The sequence below is a fragment of the Gopherus evgoodei genome, chromosome 2 (genome assembly GCF_007399415.2).
Source record: "Gopherus evgoodei ecotype Sinaloan lineage chromosome 2, rGopEvg1_v1.p, whole genome shotgun sequence".
Classification (NCBI taxonomy): Eukaryota; Metazoa; Chordata; order Testudines; family Testudinidae; genus Gopherus; species Gopherus evgoodei.
Genome location: NC_044323.1, coordinates 22,706,180 through 22,726,247, shown reverse-complemented (window position 1 = coordinate 22,726,247; position 20,068 = coordinate 22,706,180). Strand labels below are relative to the sequence as shown.

Sequence of the window (20,068 nt, the reverse complement as noted above, 5' to 3'; positions counted from 1 at the left end):
CTGCATTGTTTCCTATTTCTCCACTTGTCCCAAACAACCTAGTCCTCCCTTCTCAACTCTCCTCATCATGCAGAGGCTGGTGCTGGCATGAAAGTTGCAGGCTGAAGTGCTAGAGTGAGGAGGCAGGTACGGTGCACGGACAAGCACAGAGTCAGTGGGACATATTTTGAAAGAGGACAGAGCTTTCATGGCATGGGTTCAGTGGGGAGTTATGAAGGGTAGTGCTGAAGCTCCCAACATCCCCTAGTGAACCGGTCTATTCCCTTCCTTCCACCCCACTCTTCCCTGCACAGTTTCAGCATCTCCAACATTCTCCTTCTCCCCATTTCCCCTTCCAAATGCTCAGGCAGTGCTCCAACTCCAATATTCCCTCTATCATACCTCCACAATGTAAGTCACCATGTGGATTTTAGAGTACTCAGCAGCTCTCATTCAAGGCTTTTGACTTGATACCAAACTGTATTTTAATTAAGAAAAAGGAAATTACCTTTTCTGTAACTGTCTTTTCTTCAAGTGCTTAATCATGTCCATTCCATATTAGGTGACTCCCAAGCAGTACCCCTGGAGGTGGGTAGGAGTTCATGGACACACAGATTGTAACACAGCTCTGCCGAACCCAGTGTCATCCCTGGCTTCCTCAGTGATTGCACAATGAGCCATAAATGTGTGAACAGAGGACCACGTTGTGGCTCTACAGATGTTCTGGATCGGGATGTGCGCCAGGAAGGCCACCGAAAACACCTGCCCTCTCGTCGAGTGGGCTCTGACAGTGGCAGAACCCCCATCAGGTTGTAACAGGTCCTTATGCATGAGGTAATCCAATTGGAAATCCTCTGCGGGGACACTGGGTGACCCTTAATTCTATACACTGTAGCAATGAAGAGTTGAGTTCATTTACAGAAAGGCTTGGTACGGTCTAAGTAGAGAATGCCAGAATCTCCTGAGTTGCTTGAAAGGCCTCAGGCATCGTTATCTGGAGTTGCAGGCAAAGCATGGGATGGGCTGCACTGCTCGACCTGACCTGGGGCCTGACTTCCCGAGGGGGATGTTGAGCTGCCCGACACAGGTCTTGGCTCTCTCCCTGCCCTTTCCATTCCCTTGTGGGAGAGAGGAGATCTTCTCTTCAGTCTTTTTCAGCTTCTTAAGCAGAGCCACTGAGGGAGACCGGTGCCAGCTTGTGGACAGCACCAGGGGAACAATAGCACAGACTTCACGCTCGGTGTGGAGTTGAACCTCTGCTCCAGTGCTGGAATGAATGCAGACTCCATTAGGAGTGCTCTTGGATGGATGTCACACTCCATCTTCGTCCTAAGTTTGAAGGACTTGCAGATACGGCATTTGTCACTTATGTGTCCTTTGCCTAAGCACCTTAGGCATCTGGTATGTGGATCGTTGACGGGCATAGGCCGTTTGCAGAAAGTGCAGGGCTTAAAGCCTGGGGACCGGGGCATGTCCTGACGCCCGGCTCGGTCCTGTCCGGGATTAATGAAGAGTTCAAGAACTACTACTAAGAGTAACTAAGGAACTACTAACTATATATAACTATTTTACAGGGTTTCACAGTTCGCAAGAACAGAGAAAGAAACAACGCTAGCCAAAGTAACAGATGTACCAGCACCTTCACTTGCTGCAAGAGGGAACTGAGGGTAGGGGAAGCCAACAGCACCCCTTATATCACGCTATGCAGATGCCACTCCAAAGGACCAAGGGCCAGTCCCCCAGATACTGCTGAGGGAAAAATTCTAGCACCGGTGCATGTGGTGAGCACACACCCCTAATATGGAATGGACATGAGCCAGCACTTGAAGAAGAACTAGAACATACAAAATCAACATGGCACATATTAAAGGGATTAAAAACTGGTTAACCGCAAATAGAAACAAACCACTTGATGATTTCCTAACAAGGTACTCAAGGATTTGTTCTTTGCCCTAAGCTATTTAATATTTTTACCACTGACCTGGAAGAAAACAATAACACTAATAAAGTACACAGATGATCAAAATACTGGGGGCATAAGAAGTAAAGAAGAGGACAGATCACTGATACAGAGCAATCTGGATCGTCCGGTAAGCTGGCTGCAAGCAAACAATATGCATTTCAAAGCAGTCAGATGTAAAGCAGGTACGCCATACTTAACAGGATGGGATTCCTATCCTGGGAAGGAGGGACTCTGAAAAGGACTTGGGGGACCATAGTGCATTATCAGCTGAATACAAGCTCCCTGTGTGATGCTGTGGCCAAAAGGGCTAATAAGATCCTAGGAGCATAAACAGGGGAAGAAAGAGGAGTAGCAGTAGAGAGGTTATTTTACCTCCGTATTTGGCATTGATGTGACCACTGTTGAAATACTCCAGTACTGTCATCCACAGTTCAAGAAGGATATTGAAGAATTGGAGGTGAGGCTTTAGAGAAGAGCCATGAGACAGATTTAAGGACCGGAAAAAATGCCTTACAGTGAAAGACTCAGGAACCTCAATCTGTTTAGTTTAATAAAGAGAAGGTTAAGAGATGACTTGATCAGTCTGTAACTAACTACATAGAGAACAGAAATTTGATAGTAGAGGGCTATTCAATCTAACAGACAAAATACAACGGCTGGAAGCTGAAGCTAGACAAATTCAGACCAGAAATAAACTGCAAATTTTTAAACTGTGAAGGTAATTAACCACTGGAACTCCACACCAAAACAGATGCATTCTTTGGAAGTAAGACTAGCCTTTTGTCATGTGCCTAGGATATCAAGCCTGGAAGTCTGATTTAGTTACTTTTGTGAACTACACCTACTGATTTATCTTAATTACGTCTGGTATACATGCATCAAACAGATTCATAGACTCTAGGACTGGAAGGGACCTCGAGAGGTCATTGAATCCAGTCCCCTGCACTCATGGCAGGACCAAATACTGTCTAGACCATCCCGGATAGACATTTATCTAACCTACTCTTAAATATCTCCAGAGATGGAGATTCCACAATCTCCCTAGGCAATCTGTTCCAGTGTTTAACCACCCTGACAGTTTGGAACTTTTTCCTAATGTCCAACCTAAATCTCTCTTGCTGCAGTTTAAGCCCATTGCTTCTTGTTCTATCCTTAGAGGCTAATGTGAACAAGTTTTCTCCCTCCTCCTGACGACACCCTTTTAGATACCTGAAAACTGCTATCATGTCCCCTCTCAGCCTTCTCTTTTCCAAACTAAACAAATCCAATTCTTTCAGCCTTCCTTCGTAGGTCATGTTCTCATGACCTTTGATCATTCTTGTTGCTCTTCTCTTGACCCTCTCCAATTTCTCCACATCTTTCTTGAAATGTGGTGCCCAGAACTGGACAAAATACTCCAGCTGAGGCCTAACCAGCGCAGAGTACAGCGGAAGAATGACTTCTCATGTCTTGCTCACAACACACCTGTTAATGCATCGCAGAATCACGTTTGCTTTTTTTGCAACAGCATCACGTTGTTGACTCATATTTAGCTTGTGGTCCACTATAACCCCTAGATCCCTTTCTGCTGTACTCCTGCCTAGACAGTCTCTTCCCATTCTGTATGTGTGAAACTGACTGTTCCTTCCGAAGTGGAGCACTTTGCATTTGTCTTTATTAAACTTCATCCGGTTTACCTCAGACCATTTCTCCAATTTGTCCAGATCATTTTGAATTATGACCCTGTCCTCCAAAACAGGTGCAATCCCTCCCAGTTTGGTATCATCTGCAAACTTAATAAGTGTACTTTCTATGCCAATGTCTAAGTCATTAATGAAGATATTGACCAGAGCTGGTCCCAAAACAGACCCCTGCAGAACCCCACTTGTTGTACCTTTCCAGCATGATTAGGAACCATTAACAACTACTCTCCGAGTATGGTTATCCAGCCAGTTATGCACCCTCCTTATAGTAGCCCCATCTAAATTGTATTTGCCTAGTTTTTCGATAAGAATACCATGCGAGACCGTATTAAATGCCTTACTAAAATCTAGGTATACCACATCCACCGCTTCTTCCTTATCCACAAGACTCGTTATCCTATCAAAGAAGGCTATCAGATTGGTTTGACATGATTTGTTCTTTATAAATCCATGCTGGCTATTCCCTATCACCTTACCACCTTTCAAGTGTTTGCAGATGATTTCCTTAATTATTTGCTCCATTTATCTTCCCTGGCACAGAAGTTAAACTAACTGGTCTGTAGTTTCCTGGGTTGTTTTTATTTCCCTCTTTATAGATTAGCACTATATCTGCCCTTTTCCAGTCTTCTGGAATCTCTCCTGTCTCCCATGATTTTCCAAAGATAACTAGAGGCTCAGATACCTCCTCTATTAGCTCCTTGAGTATTCTAGGATGCATTTCATCAGGCCCTGGTGACTTGTAGGCATCTAACATTTCTAAGTGATTTTTAAATTGTTCTTTTTTTATTTTATCTTCTAAACCTATACCCGTCCCATCAGCATTCACTATGGTAGGCATTCCTTCAGACTTCTCAGTGAAGACCGAAACAAAGAAGCCATTAAGCATTTCTGTCATTTCCAAGTTTCCTGTTACTGTTTCTCCCTCCTCACTGAGTAGTGGGCCTACTCTGTCCTTGGTCCTCCTCTTGCTTCTAATGTATTGATGAAAAGTCTTCTTGTTTCCTTTTATTCCCATAGCTAGTTTGAGCTCATTCTGTGCCTTTGCCTTTCTAATCTTGCCCTTGCATTCCTGTGTTGTATGCCTATATTCAGCCTTTGTAATCTGACCTAGTTTCCATTTTTTATATGATTGCATTTTATTTTTTAAATCATGCAAGATCTCGTGGTTAAGCCAAGGTGGTCTTTTGCCACATTTTCTATCTTTCCTACCCAGCGGAATAGCTTGCTTTTGGGCCCTTGATAGTGTCCCTTTGAAAAACTGCCAACTCTCCTCAGTTGTTCCCAAGTAGGGACCTTACCAAATCCGCCTTCCTGAAATCCATTGTCTCTATTTTGCTGCACTCCCTTCTTCCCTTTCCTTAGAATTGCAAACTGTATGATTTCACGATCACTTTCACCCAAGCTACCTTCTACTTTCAAATTCTCAACGAGTTCCTCCCTATTTGTTAAAATCAAGACTACATGAATGGTAGTCTAATTTTTCATTATGTTACCTTTTTAAGAGAGAGCAAAAATTCAAGAAGTATATTTAATGTAGAGTGCTTTTATAAAAATGTAACATGCTTTATAATTAGCTTAGCACGTGTGCAGCATTATAATAATTCAATGTTCAACTTGAAAGACTTTGGATAGCTCTCAGAAAACATGTTAGCTGCAATTTATGATTTTTAAAGATGTTCGAACAAAAATCATGCGATATTACACTTTGAACACAAATGATTTTGAAGACTGTTTTCCTTCAATGTGGACAGAGAGACTGTACTTTTAAGCCATGTTACATTTTGAGTTTTAATATTGTGCTGAAAAAAAAGCTGTTTATGGTTAACACCTAGTTTAGACTCCCTCCCTCATGCATGTTTCCAATTTTTTTAAACAAGCAGCTGCTTGATGCATAAACCTATCTAAAACAGAGAAACTAGTGTCAGCTCTATGTGGCTAAGTCAATGGATGTTTGAGGAGAATGTCATTCTGGTTTGTCTTCTCTTTTCCTAAATTTGGGACTCTTCTGGAGGCTGAGTGCCCAAGTGTTGTCATGGAACATTTTCAGCATGTAATAAAGGGTTGTGGTGCCATCTGTTGGAAGATGATCTGAAAGCAGTTTGAACAAAATATTGCAAATATTTAACTGTAGGGCTCTGTGATGAACGCTCTACATGGCACAGGTAAGAAAGGTATTCAGAATACCTCTGAATTATAATCTTACAGAAATTCACATTTAGTCTCAGATTACTTACTAACTCCTGCTGATTAAGATGACCAAGCAGATGCTAGGCTCCACCTGAACATGAAGTGTAAAGTTTTACTCCCACTTTAAAAATAAAAATGACTGAAAAAACATTTCTTCTGATGGGGGAAGGAAAACGTATTTCTGATCCATGTACCAACAGGATCCAACAGTGGTTCTGAATCTCAACCAGAACAAGTGGCAATAATAATGTGTGACTTCAGGGAGAAAAAACACAAAAGTGGCAAGTTAAATCATTTACATGAATACTATCTATTCCTCACAATCTACATCACCCACACTACTTTTATATACATACACAGTCAATTTTTAAAAAAATACTTGTATGTTCCCTTGGATCTTTTAGATAAATATAAGTTACATATTCACAAACCGATCAGCCTATAAATAGCACGACAGTTCTTGAAGATGTTGTGTGAATAGTCTTGGGAAAAAAAATCTGGAATACACGCAGGGAAAACGTAGATTGCTCCAGTTACCCACCCATCAACTGACACTTAAAAAAGTGTTAAGGAACAATGCTAGAACTGCAAGCTTTGATGATTCTACTTCTGTCTTCAACCAGTTTACAAAATTGGTACCGACTAGGAACCACCAAGGACCAGGTCAAACAACAAAAAACTACCCACTCCCAGAATTTAAAGTGATAATCTCTCAAGAGAGCCTGTAGTTGTTCAGTGGAACCAGCTACAAAAAGGAAACTGTTGGGGATGAAGAAGAAGTTAGGCCTACCTAGGTTACCATCAAGGAGTACTAAGACTTCAGGTAAGACAGACATACAAGCAGACTGAAAATCCTTTTTCTCTAAAAGATTTGTTCCTACTGCTAAACAAACAGTACTTCTGATGTAAGAAAGCTTATGGTCACTATATACCACTGGTCAAGACTCCCAAGGGGAAGAATCAGAGGTGCCTAACTCCAACCTCTGGGTGATAACACAGAGGATACACAAGTACTCCAAGCCATGACATGGGCTATGAGTTGGAGAACTGCAAAATTGCAAATCTGGATAGGTAAAGACACAGAGGCCCAACACCTGTGGTCTACACTGAGAGATCACAAGTGGGACAGAGCTGCAGCTAGCCCTGTCACCATGACAAATGCACTATTCCTTTTAATGTGTGAGCCTAATAAAATTCTCAGTGCTACAATGGGGTTACCCTCTCTTATACCTCATTCCAGTAGACAAAAGAGCTGCTCTCACACTACGTAATGGGAGCAGAGCATACGCAGCTGTGCTAGCACATTGTGGGACTTATGTGCAACACATAAAAACAGACACATGGACCAGAAGTATGTCATCTATGAACTACAGAACTTTCCTCTTACAAGCAAGCTTAGGATATCTCTCAGGTATAATATCCTGCTTAGAACAAAGCATCATCTTGTCCACAAAGTATGAATTGTAAGCATCTCTAGGTTCTAAGGCTGTAAAAGCATTCTTCTGACATAAAGATACCAAAAATAAAGTAGATAAAAATATAATTGATATACATAAAGTAAGAGTTTTTTTAAATTAATTATTGGCAGGAGAGAAAGTGCTATATAAAATCAGTAAGATAATGCTGACCAAACTCTGATGCAGGACTCTAAAGGTGACAAACATGCAAAAGAATGACACACAAAAAAGAGAACGCAAATGGAGAAAGGAGTGGTGGTTGAAGCTGAAGGAAGAGTGACCAAAGAATGGACAAAATTTGTCTCTAGTGTTAAAAACATAGCCCCCATCACAATCTGCAAAATGGTAATTTTTCATCTGAAGTCTTCTATCCTGTTCAACTTTTTCAGCCTCTAAAGATCCATGCCATATGACATCATTGAGCATATAGTGAGGGATCTAATACACCAGTAAAGCATTAATTTTCAAATTACATTTTTTCCCCTCTGTGCTCTGTATGTATAACTGTGAGTATTAAAGCACAGGGGGAAGGAGTATGAGCAGCACAAAACCTAATTTCTCTTATGTATAGGCCACAATTAACGAGGTCACAGACCAGTTCCAGCCTTCAAGCCATGGTTCAGTCTATTCTACTGTAAGGGAAAAACAGATCAGTAAATGACTAATTGTGATACACTGGCACCCATCATAGTTTGAGATAGTGTATCTGAGTTTGGAACAGCAGGAGGTAGGCACTTACAAAAACTATTGATATAGCAAATTTCAAATTATTATTAAGCAACATGGAAATATCTAATTGAGAATAAAAGGAAACTCCTATTTAAGTCAGTGCTCACCTTTTGGGAAACGCCCCCTCCCACCCCACACACCCCTTCTGGTAGTCAAGCTTTGCTTTCAAACTTCACAAGCAGCAAGGGCTTTAAAATCTATACCACTTTTTAACTTGGGTAAGATATTTAGAATGTTTACCTTCTGCTTTCCTCACCTCCCTCATTACTGTTTTACTCCAAAAAGGGTATGCTTTGCCACCATATTTAGAGACTCATACAGCTACTTCTGCTTATCTTCAGTAGAAGCCAGCTGATCAGCATCAAATCTCAAAAAACTCATCACAAAAGGTGTTAAACAGATCAGTCATTTTGGATAGGTGAAACAGTGTCTGAAATATTTGCATGCTTTTAATTTTTAACTTCACAATTTATACTTACAAATGACTACAAAATGAAAAAGAAGAATAGAAACTTAAAATGTTGCCATTAATTTGTTTTCTTGGTCCTGTACAAGTCACCTTTATTTCACCATTAAGATAACATAAGGGCCAGGAAATTTCTCTTAATCAATATTTTACAGCAGCGCTCCTAAACTACACACACTGCACTGCTTAAACAAGAATTTACAATAAATTTAAATGTAAAAAGAGTATGAACTACTTACTAAAGATGCCTAATTAAAAACAGACCTATTGTGTAAGCAGCAACACAGCAAGTGCAATTATTGCTTTTTTAGTATTTAAATGCCACAGTATTACATTTGCAGGAGAGTATTAAAGGGTTTCTGTGAAAGGCAAAGTTTCCTAAACTAACACAGAGATGGTCTTAATGTCATAAAAAGTACAGGAACCTTTTGGTACAGTTTATCAACTCAAAACATTTAATCCCTTCTAAATATGTAAAAAACCTGTGAAGCAACTGTCACTTACTCTGTGTGGCCCTGAAAGACATTCACAGAATGGATAGAAGGATCTCTGAAATCCCACAGACGGAAGGTTGTATCACGTGATGATGTCACCACAAGACGTTGAGTGGGATGTGTACAACAATGGGTTAGCTCTTGGTCATGCCCTACAACCACAGATGAGAACACATAAGGTAACGAAAACGCAAGACTTTTCATTTCCACAAACATTTGGAATGAAATGCTGATCGGACACAATTTTTGCAAAAATGGTAAAAAATTGTCATTGGTCTGGTAACAGTAATTAGTAATGTTACTGTTGTGGCAGACAGAGTTGTATTTGGAAGTTACAATTTAATGAATAGTCGTTTCATCTGGCCATTAAGTAGCCATATATTACTGACATCTGAAGTAGCACAGGTATGAAAAACGAAACTGTTCAGAAGTATTGAGAAAAACTGCAGCACTAAGTTTCAAAAAAATTGCTCAATTTTACACGTTTTACCACATGCTCAAAGGAGAATAATTACATGTTCATGGCATTCAATTAATTAATATCATACATAAATAGCCATGTAATATTTATGCTCCTCCCTGTAGCTTAAGCTTTATGTTAAGTCCCTTCCTGCTTCCAAAAGACACATTACTCACCCAGAAGATTGTGATGTCTGGAAGGAGTGATCATTACCAAGACACAATCCAGCAATCTTAAAAAGCTTTCGTATAAGCAAAGAGATACCTGTTAGTGAATGGACAAGTTCAGATGTCTCCACATCATACAGATTTGCTGTCCTATCCCAGGAAGCTGTTACAGCTTGCTTCCCTCCAACCAGCCAGTCAGCTTGCTATGGACTACTCCTTGATGGCTTTTCAGGGAGGTTAAGGGAGCTCGGATAGTGGGACAGTCACTGGAACCATCTCCATCTCCATCAGGTTCATCTTTATCTGAAAACTCAACTTCATCTTCCCCAGACATTTGCTGTTAATCACAAGAGTATAAATATGAACATTTTTTCTATTTACTATGGGAAGTTGTACTTGAAAAAACCCACTCCCCTGACATAGCAATACCAGCAATAAAACCAACAATGATACACAGACAGCTACATGAGGGAGATGGTTACCCTCGAGTATTCCTTTTGCTGCCATAAGCTGCATCTCCACTAAGGGGCTCTGCTGGTATAACTATACCAGTACAGCTGTTCCAGCAAAGCCTTTGTAGTGTGCATTACCAAGGGGTAGCCTACTATATTTCACTAGAACATATGTATCTCTTAGATGACACTGAGCTATATATGATGATTAAGCACTAAATAATTAGGGTCAATAGCATTTACATATTACTGAGAGGAATGTAGGGGAAAGCAGAGGGGTTGAAGGCAAGTATGTGTAGAGTCACAGAGAGGTTAAGGGGCAAAAATCAGGAAAGGGGAGGATGTGTAGGCAAAAAAGGGGTCTAGGAGGAGGCATCAGGTCACAGTCACCAAAGACCTTGCTCCTCCCCATTCTTACTCCACATGGCCTGTCTGCAGCTGGTGTTTAGGATACCGGTGCCTCCCTGGACAGAAGCAACTGCTCTGCTTCCCATTCCACAGAAACTCCTGTGCCTTGTCCCAGCTACAAATCAGTTCCCCCCTGTATCCACCGCACCAGGCACTGCTGAGCCTCCTTTCCTGGGGGTCTGTGGTTGCAGAACGAAGACAAGGGTCAGCACTTACACCAGGGCTGGCTGGGTTCCTGAATAGGCCCAGTGGCCACATCCCCCAGGTCCACTCTGACTGGACTGCACATGGTGGTGGTGCCATCTCCTCAACTGCAGTTTCTCCTCAGGGGCTGAGCTTCTGGGGTCCCCTCGCTCCCCATCAAGTCTCTGCATCTCCCAGACTCCAAAGCACGCCAAGTAGCTTCCTGGGGACCAAGTCCAAGCCGCTCTCATTTTACTTTCACTTTTGCTGACAAACCCACCACATAACGGAACAGGACTTGATAGCACCCAGGGCCAAAGCACATTCCCAGGAAGCCCCCAATAGAGACCCCCAGTATCTTCCTGCCGAGTTACCAACACCCCAAAGATCTGGGAGGTCAGAGAGATTCAGAATCTTGAGCCTTATAATGAGCGGAGATTAAAGACCAGATCCAGACACACTTCTCCCCTCACACCCCACTCCTCCTCCACATGCTGGGTGAGTCAAATGTCATTCTATTAATTTTGGAACTTCCCCGTTCTCATCCGCTATTATATCGGGGTTCGGTTCCCCCATGCAGAGAAGGCTGGGGATGCAGGGAAGACAGGTGGGAGTAAGCAAAAGCATCCAATTTTAGTGTCAATCCATGACATACACACCAAGACATGAAATTAATGTGCACACACACACACACACACACACAAGGGAACAAGGTATGAGATCGAGGTTTTACAGAAAGAGAGAGAGAGCCACAAGACATGGGATCAATGCATGGATGGCGCACACACACCAGTTAGATGTAAATAACACCTATAATTTTTAAGTGAGAGTAATGAACCATTGAAATAATTTACGCAAGTGCTGATGGATTCTCCTTCACTGACAATTTTTAAATCAAGACTGGATGTTTTGGAGATCTGCTCTATGAACTGTTTTGGGGGAGTTTTATAACCTGTATTATACAGGACATCAGACCTTCTAGCCTTCGAATCTATGAATCTATTACCCCTTTAACTCTTCGACAGACCTTTACTTACCCTTAGTCATCCACTCCCATCCCCGCAATTCTTCCCTGCTATCTTGGTGATACCAAGAAAAATCCTGCAATATTGTAATCTTTAAATACACTGTTTAGTGGCCAATCTCTTGCGAACAGAGATTTTCTCATTGTAGTGGAAGTACAAATTAGTACTGTACCACAACTATTCTTACTCAGCAAGCATCTTACACAGAGGAAGACCTGTAAGAGGCTATCAAAACATCTAATTTTGCTTGTAGTTTACAGTTTACATTAATTACTATATCAGAAGGTCTTGCCAGGGTGCGTAAGTCTAAAAGTACAGTGTAGTGTAGTCAGTCCAGTGTATGCAGCAAGAGACTGGGAGCTAGAAACTCCAAAATTCTGTTCTTCATTCTGATAATAATTCCCTTTTTGGAAAATCAACCTCTGTGCCAGAGGCTTGGTCTACACTTAAAATTTAGGTCAACATAGCTACGTAGGCCAGGGATGTAAAAAATCCACATCCCTGAACGACATACCTATGCCAACCTAACTCTCAGTATAGACGCAAACAGGTAAATGGAAGAATACTTCCATTTAGTCTAGCTGCCATTGACTAGGGATGTGATGTTCCAAAACCAATGGAAAAAAATACTCTTCGTCAGTGTAGGCTGCGTCTACACTACAGGGTTATACAAGCATAGCTATAGCACTGTAGCTAATCCGGTATAGCCTTCACAGTGTAGACATCCCCTTAGTTTTTGCATCTGCAAAATGAAAACATTACTTTCCTAACAGATTTGGGTGCTAAGAGGAGCATTTGTATAGCTCTTTGAAAATGGAAAGTGCCAAAAAAAAGTAAACCACCATATATAATAAAAATGTTCACCATGAGTTTGGTAAAAATTTCCACCCAACTTTTTCCACTAGCTAAACTCACTGGGGAAAGAGGCTCTCTCTCTGAAAATCTACAATAGATCCTTGCAAACTTGAAAGGGACTTATATTTGCCATGACAAATCAGTGAGAAATACTCTGAAATGGTCGGCATTCAGACAGCTAAAAATTGAAGGTTACAACAGAAATACTGACAGTGTTAACTGCATATCCACTCATTACTTGACTGAGTCACATATTAGCTCACTATTATGTTTTGCCCCCAATTTCTGGAAGGAGGGTATATGAGTCTTTGCACAGAAATCCACTAGCAAAATATCCAGTTTAAACATACTTTTAACAGCTTTATTTTTTAAGTATGAGTATTTAGTTTGATAACAAGTTAGAGGGACTGATAAGGTTATGTGGTTAACAAAAAAAAAAAATCAACAACACATGCAATTTAGGTCCCAAATTTCAGCTATTAGAAAGGTTTTAAATACCTTTAGAAGCATTTACACTGAAATCTTAAACATATCAAAGAAACTGTTGGAATGAAACATTCCTTTACAGTGTTTGTAACCAAAACAGTGCAGCACAAGTGCATGAGAATCAGAGTTAAAACAGACTAGTCTCACACATCAGAAACCCTACTGTGGCATTATCACACTGACAATTCCTACATACCCTAGCCTCCAAGGACAGACTGCATATTAACCTGTACACCATCTAACCTACCCTGCACATAGGTTGCAGATATCAGAGTGGGCCTGAAATCCAGAAACACTAGTACCATAGACCAGGAAGGGTGAAGATACCGCATACAATGGAAGACAATACCTTAAGTTATACATGCAACAAAAAACTAGGGTTTCTTGTGTGGTAGCTGGTACCTTTCATCCTAAAAGAAAATGTCCACACCGCAAAGAAAAACCATGGCTGACCCAGGCTCACGGGCCTCAGGCTGCAGGGTTGTTTCATTGCTGTGTAGACTTCTGGGCTTGGCTGAAGCCTGAGCTCTGGGATCTCCCACCTTGCAGGGTCCCAGAGCCAAGGCTCCAGCCCAAGCCTGCAAGTCTGCACAGCAGTTAAACAGCCCCGCAGTCTGGGTCAGCTGGCATGGGTTTTCCTCGGCTGTGTAGACATACCCAAAATGTATAGCACATTCAAATACATTGATGGAGCTCAGTCTCATTAGATTAGATTAGATTGTCTATCTGGCAGTTCACGTAAAACACTGCACCAGTATCTATACAGTAGAACACAGCAGCTTTGTGGATGAGCAAAATTAAGTTAGCAGATGTCTGTTATATAACTATATAAATAACTGACAGACTCCCCCTAGTTCTTGGCAAAGATTTAATAGCAAAAGACTGAAGTGAGACCATAATTACTAATATTACACTACTTTTAGAAAATGTACTATAGTACATCTGTATAATGTTTTAAAATAAAAAAAACAGACTATTTTAGTAAGTATAGATCAGTTTTAATGAAATACATAGAGGCATTATCCTTATTATACTTGCTCTCTAAGGCCCCAATTCAGAAAAGAACTTAAGCACATGTTTAACTTTAAAAACACATGTTTAAGACTCTTTAAAGCCCATAAGTGCTTTGCTGAATTTGGGACTTATGTAAGCCCAGATACTATAAGAATCACGAAATGAGAGTAATTTTACATTTGTGAATAGTCCCATGGATGGATGTATTTAAGCATTTGCAGGATCAGGGACTAATTCAGAAAGTTTGGTAATCCATAATAGGCCTCGCTGTTATTAGTACAAATTAGTGAACTTCTACTGAGTTAAGTCTAAATATCGATGAAAGGATACAAGATTAAGCTAAATACCAGTTCATTATTCATGCTAGTTAAGCCTGATACATGTGACCCATGAACAACCTACTAATGTGCCTCAACAATTTTTTTTTTCCAAAGTGGTTAGAGATGCACTCAACTTTAATCTTATTTTCTACAACTTTATTAACAACTATATTTTGGATTACAATGCAAAATTTTACTTGTCACTATTCTGTTTAATTATGCACTTTTCTTCATTTGGAAAAAAAAATCAATGAAGTCAGTTGCACTTTCAGATTCAGTGCTGCAATATACTGCTTGGAAACACTAAAGAAAGGCCACAGAAATTAATTTACTGACCACAGAGTTTTATAAATGTCTTTTTATAAAAATGTAACATTTGGGCCAAAGTTAGTTGAAAATATCCCTTTAAATAAGAGAGTCTTTTACACTTTTACATGTAATCACACCACCTAAACTGGATGAAGTTGCCCTAGGATCAATTTTTAGTTTGTGTAAGTTTATTGCTTACATTGCAGTCTGCTGTTGGCTGAGGCATGGGCAACTGTACCATATATCTCCAAATGTGAGCTGTCTGGTCTCCAGATGCTGCACAGAAATAAACTGAATAAGTATATTTCCATAAACACAATAAAGAAAATGTTTTGTTTTCACATTTTGGCTATGCTGCATGAATAACACTTTTTTCTAACAAAGTTTGGTAAAACTCAGCATAAATGGTTGCTTCCCAGGCTTGACAGTTTGCTAAGAACATGATTCATTACACAGAAGGGGAGAAGTAATCCAACTTAATTACTCCTCGAAAACATTCACTTTCTTTTAGGGAAAACATACCATTGAAAATAGTGTATGCTTGAACATTTTATTAGTCTTCTGTTCCAAAACACTAAGATGTTACTAGCAAATTTAAATATGGATTTTATATTAGTAAAACAACTGATGTTGTATCTTTAATGCTTTAGGAAATAAAAAGGAATTATCTCCCCCTCTTCTTTCCCATTGTCATCCAAGGATTTTTATCATCAGACACAAAAATTTAGTCTGATTCTAAGTAGAATCCAAACCAACAAATATATTTCTACCTGAGGTAGCTCAGTGTAGCATCAAATTCTGAAAGGTTACAGACCTACTGGTTGCTGCATAAAGGAAACCTAAATCTGGATAGCATATGTGCATTAGAAACAATAGCCTCTCTTTGAATAAGGATAACTCTCACACACCCATGGCCTATACAATGTACATTGCATGAGGATTTCAAGTTCACGTGAAGGTGCACAGGATATTGTGGGATCTGCTGCCCATCTATGTAATAAGGAAAAAGGTACAGGCTGGTCTCTGTTACTGCCCCTACAAGAAAGTATGAAGTGAGATGGCTTCTGGCTCATAGTGGAATCTCCAGCACATGCGGTTGGTAGATCTAAATGAGTCTTCTCTGGCATGTTTTAGTGAGGATTTGTGGCCCTACACGGAAATGCTAGGAGGAGGACGAGGATTGGTAAAAACAAGGGCACAATCAAGATTGGTGTTAAAACTTGATCTGATAATTTCCTACCTTCAGCATTCTGGGTTTATTTTTTTCAATTATAAATTACTTCACACTAGAGGACAGTGTAGAACAGGGATTTTCAAACTGGGGATCAGGACCCCTCAGGCAGTCACGAGGTTATTAGATGGGAGGTCGCAAACTGTCAGCCTCCACCCTAAAACCCGCTTTGTCTCCAGCATTTTAATATATTTAACACCATTTTAAAAGTGTTTTTAATTTGTAAGGGGGGGGGAGCGTACTCAGAGGCTTGCTACGTGAAAGGGGTCACTAGTAGAAAAGTTTGAGAACCACTGGTGTAGAAACAGTTAGCTGTTAAGAACTTTGCCATTTTTCAGCATTCCATCTCTCAAAAGTGGCTTGCTTGAGCAACTTCAAATTAAACAGAGAAAACTCAGCTTTGGCTTTTGGAGGAAAGAAAGCGAGGTTTATAATTTCAACCTTACTGCTATTACTAGGGCTCTACTAAACTCATGGCCATGAGAAACATGTCACAGACCATGAAATCTTGTCTCTCCCATGAAATCTGGTGTACTTTTACCCTATACTATACAGATTTTCAGGGGGAGACCTGGGAGGGGGTTCCACTCCAAAAGGGGGCTACTGGGGGGGGAGGAGAGGGGAGAGAGGAATTGCAAGGTTATTGTAGGGGGGCCACACCACAGAACCCTGTTTGGGGTCAGAAATGCTACAGCTACAACACTGAAATTTACAATTTTTAAGATTCTATGGCCATGAAATTGACCAAAATGGACATGTGATTATGGTCCTCACTATTATGTAACTCTAAGCTTGAGCAGAGTCAACTATAAATGCTAGAGAAAAACCACCACACGATTGGCTGGAAAGAAATATTCACTTTCATAGATATGTATATGGTCCCCAGAACCCTTGTATGCCTCCCAATCTTGGAAATGTTTTTCCTCATCATCCTTGTTTAGTAGGAAGTTCCATTATGCCCATTTACCTATGGGGAAGTAAGGCACAGAGATATTAAGTAACTTGTCCCCAGAGGTCACACAGGCAGCCTGTAGCAAAACAGGCACTGAATCTCAGTCGCCTGAATCCTAAAGCTAACATCTATCGCTGAATCATATGAACCATAAGATTAAGCACATCCTACAGATTTGAACACAGCGCAATACTGATGATGTTATGGCCAACGAGAAAGTTGTCACACTCATAACATATACAGAGAATATCCTTCCATTATTGCCTTTTGAAGTCTATCATTGGTTCATTAATATTAAAAAGTATCATTAGTTTTTTCTTTATTTGAAGAAAATTAGAATAGAAAATAAAAATGTAAAATGTCAGTGTGATGTTTATTATTCCAATCTGCACACTAAGGACTACTAGATATTTCCCAAATCAGAAAATCCATGCTCTCTGCACCAAAAGCTTATTAAATTAGAATGAGTTAATAAAAAGTAGGGAATTGGAGAGGGAAAGATGGGGATAACATCAAAAATATCTGCTACTCAGCAAAAGCTAACACAGGGTGTTACAGTAAAAAGAGTGGTTTGTTTTTACTTTCTTATGACAAGCATAATGCATGAAACAAAAATTCTACATACCTGTAAGAGCTACTTGCTCCGTTGGATGGAACTTTATAGAATTTACTGCATAAAACAAAACCAAATTTTAGGCCAAAGTTACAGGAAAAAGAAAAGAAGTCAAATAGTAAAAACATTTGTAAAGTAGTGAAGAGTCAAATTTTATACTGAAGGCTTGTGATAAGATAAGGTGATAAGTAAAAGCAGCACAGATTTGTCAAGAACAAATCATGTCAAACCAACCTAGCAGCTTTCTTTGACACAGTTAACAAGCCTTGTGGACAGGGGAGAAACGGTAGATGTGTATAGCTTGACCTTCAAAAGGTTTTTAATATTGTCTCACATGACCTTCTTCTTAGAAATGAGGGAAATACAAGCTAGATGGAACTACTATAAGGTGGGTGCACAACTGGTTGGAAAACTGTTCCCTCAGAGTATTTATCACTGGTTCACAGTCAAGCTGGAAGGCATATCGAGTGGGGTCCGGTTTCGCTGAATAGCTTCATCAATTATTTAGATTATGGCACAGAGAGTACATTTACAAAGTTTGTGGAAGTTACCAAACTGGGAGGGATTGCAAGTGATTTGAAGGATAGGATTAACATTCAAAATGAACTAGACAAACTGGAGAAATGGTCTGAAGTAAATAGGATGAAATTCAATAAGGACAAACGCAAGGTACTCCACTGAGGAGAGAACAATCAATTGCACACAAACAAAATAGGAAATGATTGACTAGGAAGGAATACTGTGGAAAGGGATCTTGGGGGTCATAGATAATCACAAGCTAAATATGAGTCAACAGTGTAACACCTACAAAAAAGTGGGGGGGCCAAAACATTCTTGGATGCATTAGCAGAAGTGTTATAAGCAAGACACGAGGAGCAATTGTTCTGCTCTACTCTGTGCTGATTGGGCCTCAGCTATGAGTATTGTGTTCAGTTCTGGGTGCCACATTTCAGGAAAGATGTGGAAAGATTTGAGAAAGTCCAAAGAGAAACAAAAATGATTAAATGTCTAGAAAACATGACCTATGAGGGAAGAGGTTTGTTTAGTCTGGAGAAGACTGAGGGGAGCACATAACAGTTTGTTAACTGTCCGGGTGGTTAAACACTGGAATAAATTGCTTAGGGATGTTGTGGAATCTTTGTCATTGGAGATTTTTAAGAGCTAGTTAGACAGACACCTGTCAGGAATTATCTAGATAATACTTAGTCCTGCCTTGAGTGCAGGAGATTGGACTAGACCACCTCTTGAGGTCCCTTCCAGTTCTACAATTCTATGATTCTAAAACTATTAGTCACATAAACCTACATAGACTAGTTTATACACAAAGATAAAAGTCAATGAGAATTGTATTAACATGATAATTTTGGACCTTCATCATGTTTAAGTGTTCTGCATATAAACTAAATAAATGTAGTATGTATGTCAAACCCGATAGTCTCTATGCAAAAGAATAAATGGACACATATCTGACATCAGGAATCATAACACTGAAAAAACAGTAGGAGAACACTTCAATCTCTCTGGTCATTCAATAACAGACCTAAAAGTGGCAATTCTTCAACAACAAAAACTTAAAAATCAGACTCCAATGTGAAGCTGCAGAACTGGAATTAATTTGCAAATTGGATACCATGAGATTAGGCCTGAATAAAGATTGGGAGCGGCTGGGTCATTACAGAACCTAAACTTAATTTCCTCAATACTAATTTTTCCTTACTGTTACTCACACCTTCTTGTCAACTGTCTGTAATGAGCCACTCTTACCACTTCAAAAGAGATTTTTCCTCCCTTGGTATCCTGCTGTTAATTGATTTATCTAGTTAGCCTGACCTTACACTTGGTAAAGCAACCCCCATCCTTTCACATATTTATACCTGCTCCTGTATTTTTCACTTCATGCATCTGATGAAGTGGGTTCTAGCCCACGAAAGCTTATGTCCAAATAAATTTGTAAATCTTTAAGGTGCCACAAGGACTCCTCATTGTTTTTGCTGATACAGAACAACACAGCTACCACTCTGAAACCTTTAAAATGGAGTTTTCTAATAGAGTTGGGAACCTTTATAATGGAAGCCATTATAGAAAGATTAATGTGTATACAAATACATATACATACATACACACACCACTCCAAGCACCTCGTATATGCTTACCTGATCCGACATGCCCTACATATTTGACAAGGCACTTTCCTGTTTCTATACTCCACAGCAAAGCAGTATGGTCTACAAAGGTTAAAGCAGAAGCATTTGTAAGCATTTCAAGTATATGCAAAATTTTATTTTTCAACTACTATTATACAAGCCTTACAGTGAAAAGTGTAATTGCTAGAAGGACAAATGAAATAAGCTTCAATTGACTAAGTACTTAAAGGAAAGCCGCATTGTATTTTCAAAGTTTCCATTCACTGCAACTTGAAAAAAATTGTTAGTGTCAATTATAACAATTTATATATACATATAAAGCTGCTACTTTAAATCAAGTTACCTTGAGATGAGTTTTAACAGGCATGACCTACTTCTAGAAGTTGTATTCTATTACTTAGAAAAAGATGAATGAAACTATTTACCCATCAATTTTAGGATGTTTTTATGCCATTAAAAACACTGCACAACTGAAGTGATGGGGAAAAAATA

General features: G+C 39.8%; 1 protein-coding gene across 1 annotated transcript in view; it reads right to left on the bottom strand.

The window, feature by feature from the left end:
- WDR37 (WD repeat domain 37) overlaps positions 1 to 20,068 on the bottom strand; it is a 65,811-nt gene that overhangs the window by 17,976 nt on the left and 27,767 nt on the right. The window contains 6 exon segments of the mRNA XM_030550139.1: positions 8,968 to 9,109; positions 9,682 to 9,784; positions 9,787 to 9,921; positions 14,836 to 14,912; positions 17,445 to 17,489; positions 19,586 to 19,657. Coding sequence (XP_030405999.1) covers positions 8,968 to 9,109; positions 9,682 to 9,784; positions 9,787 to 9,921; positions 14,836 to 14,912; positions 17,445 to 17,489; positions 19,586 to 19,657 — 574 coding nt within the window.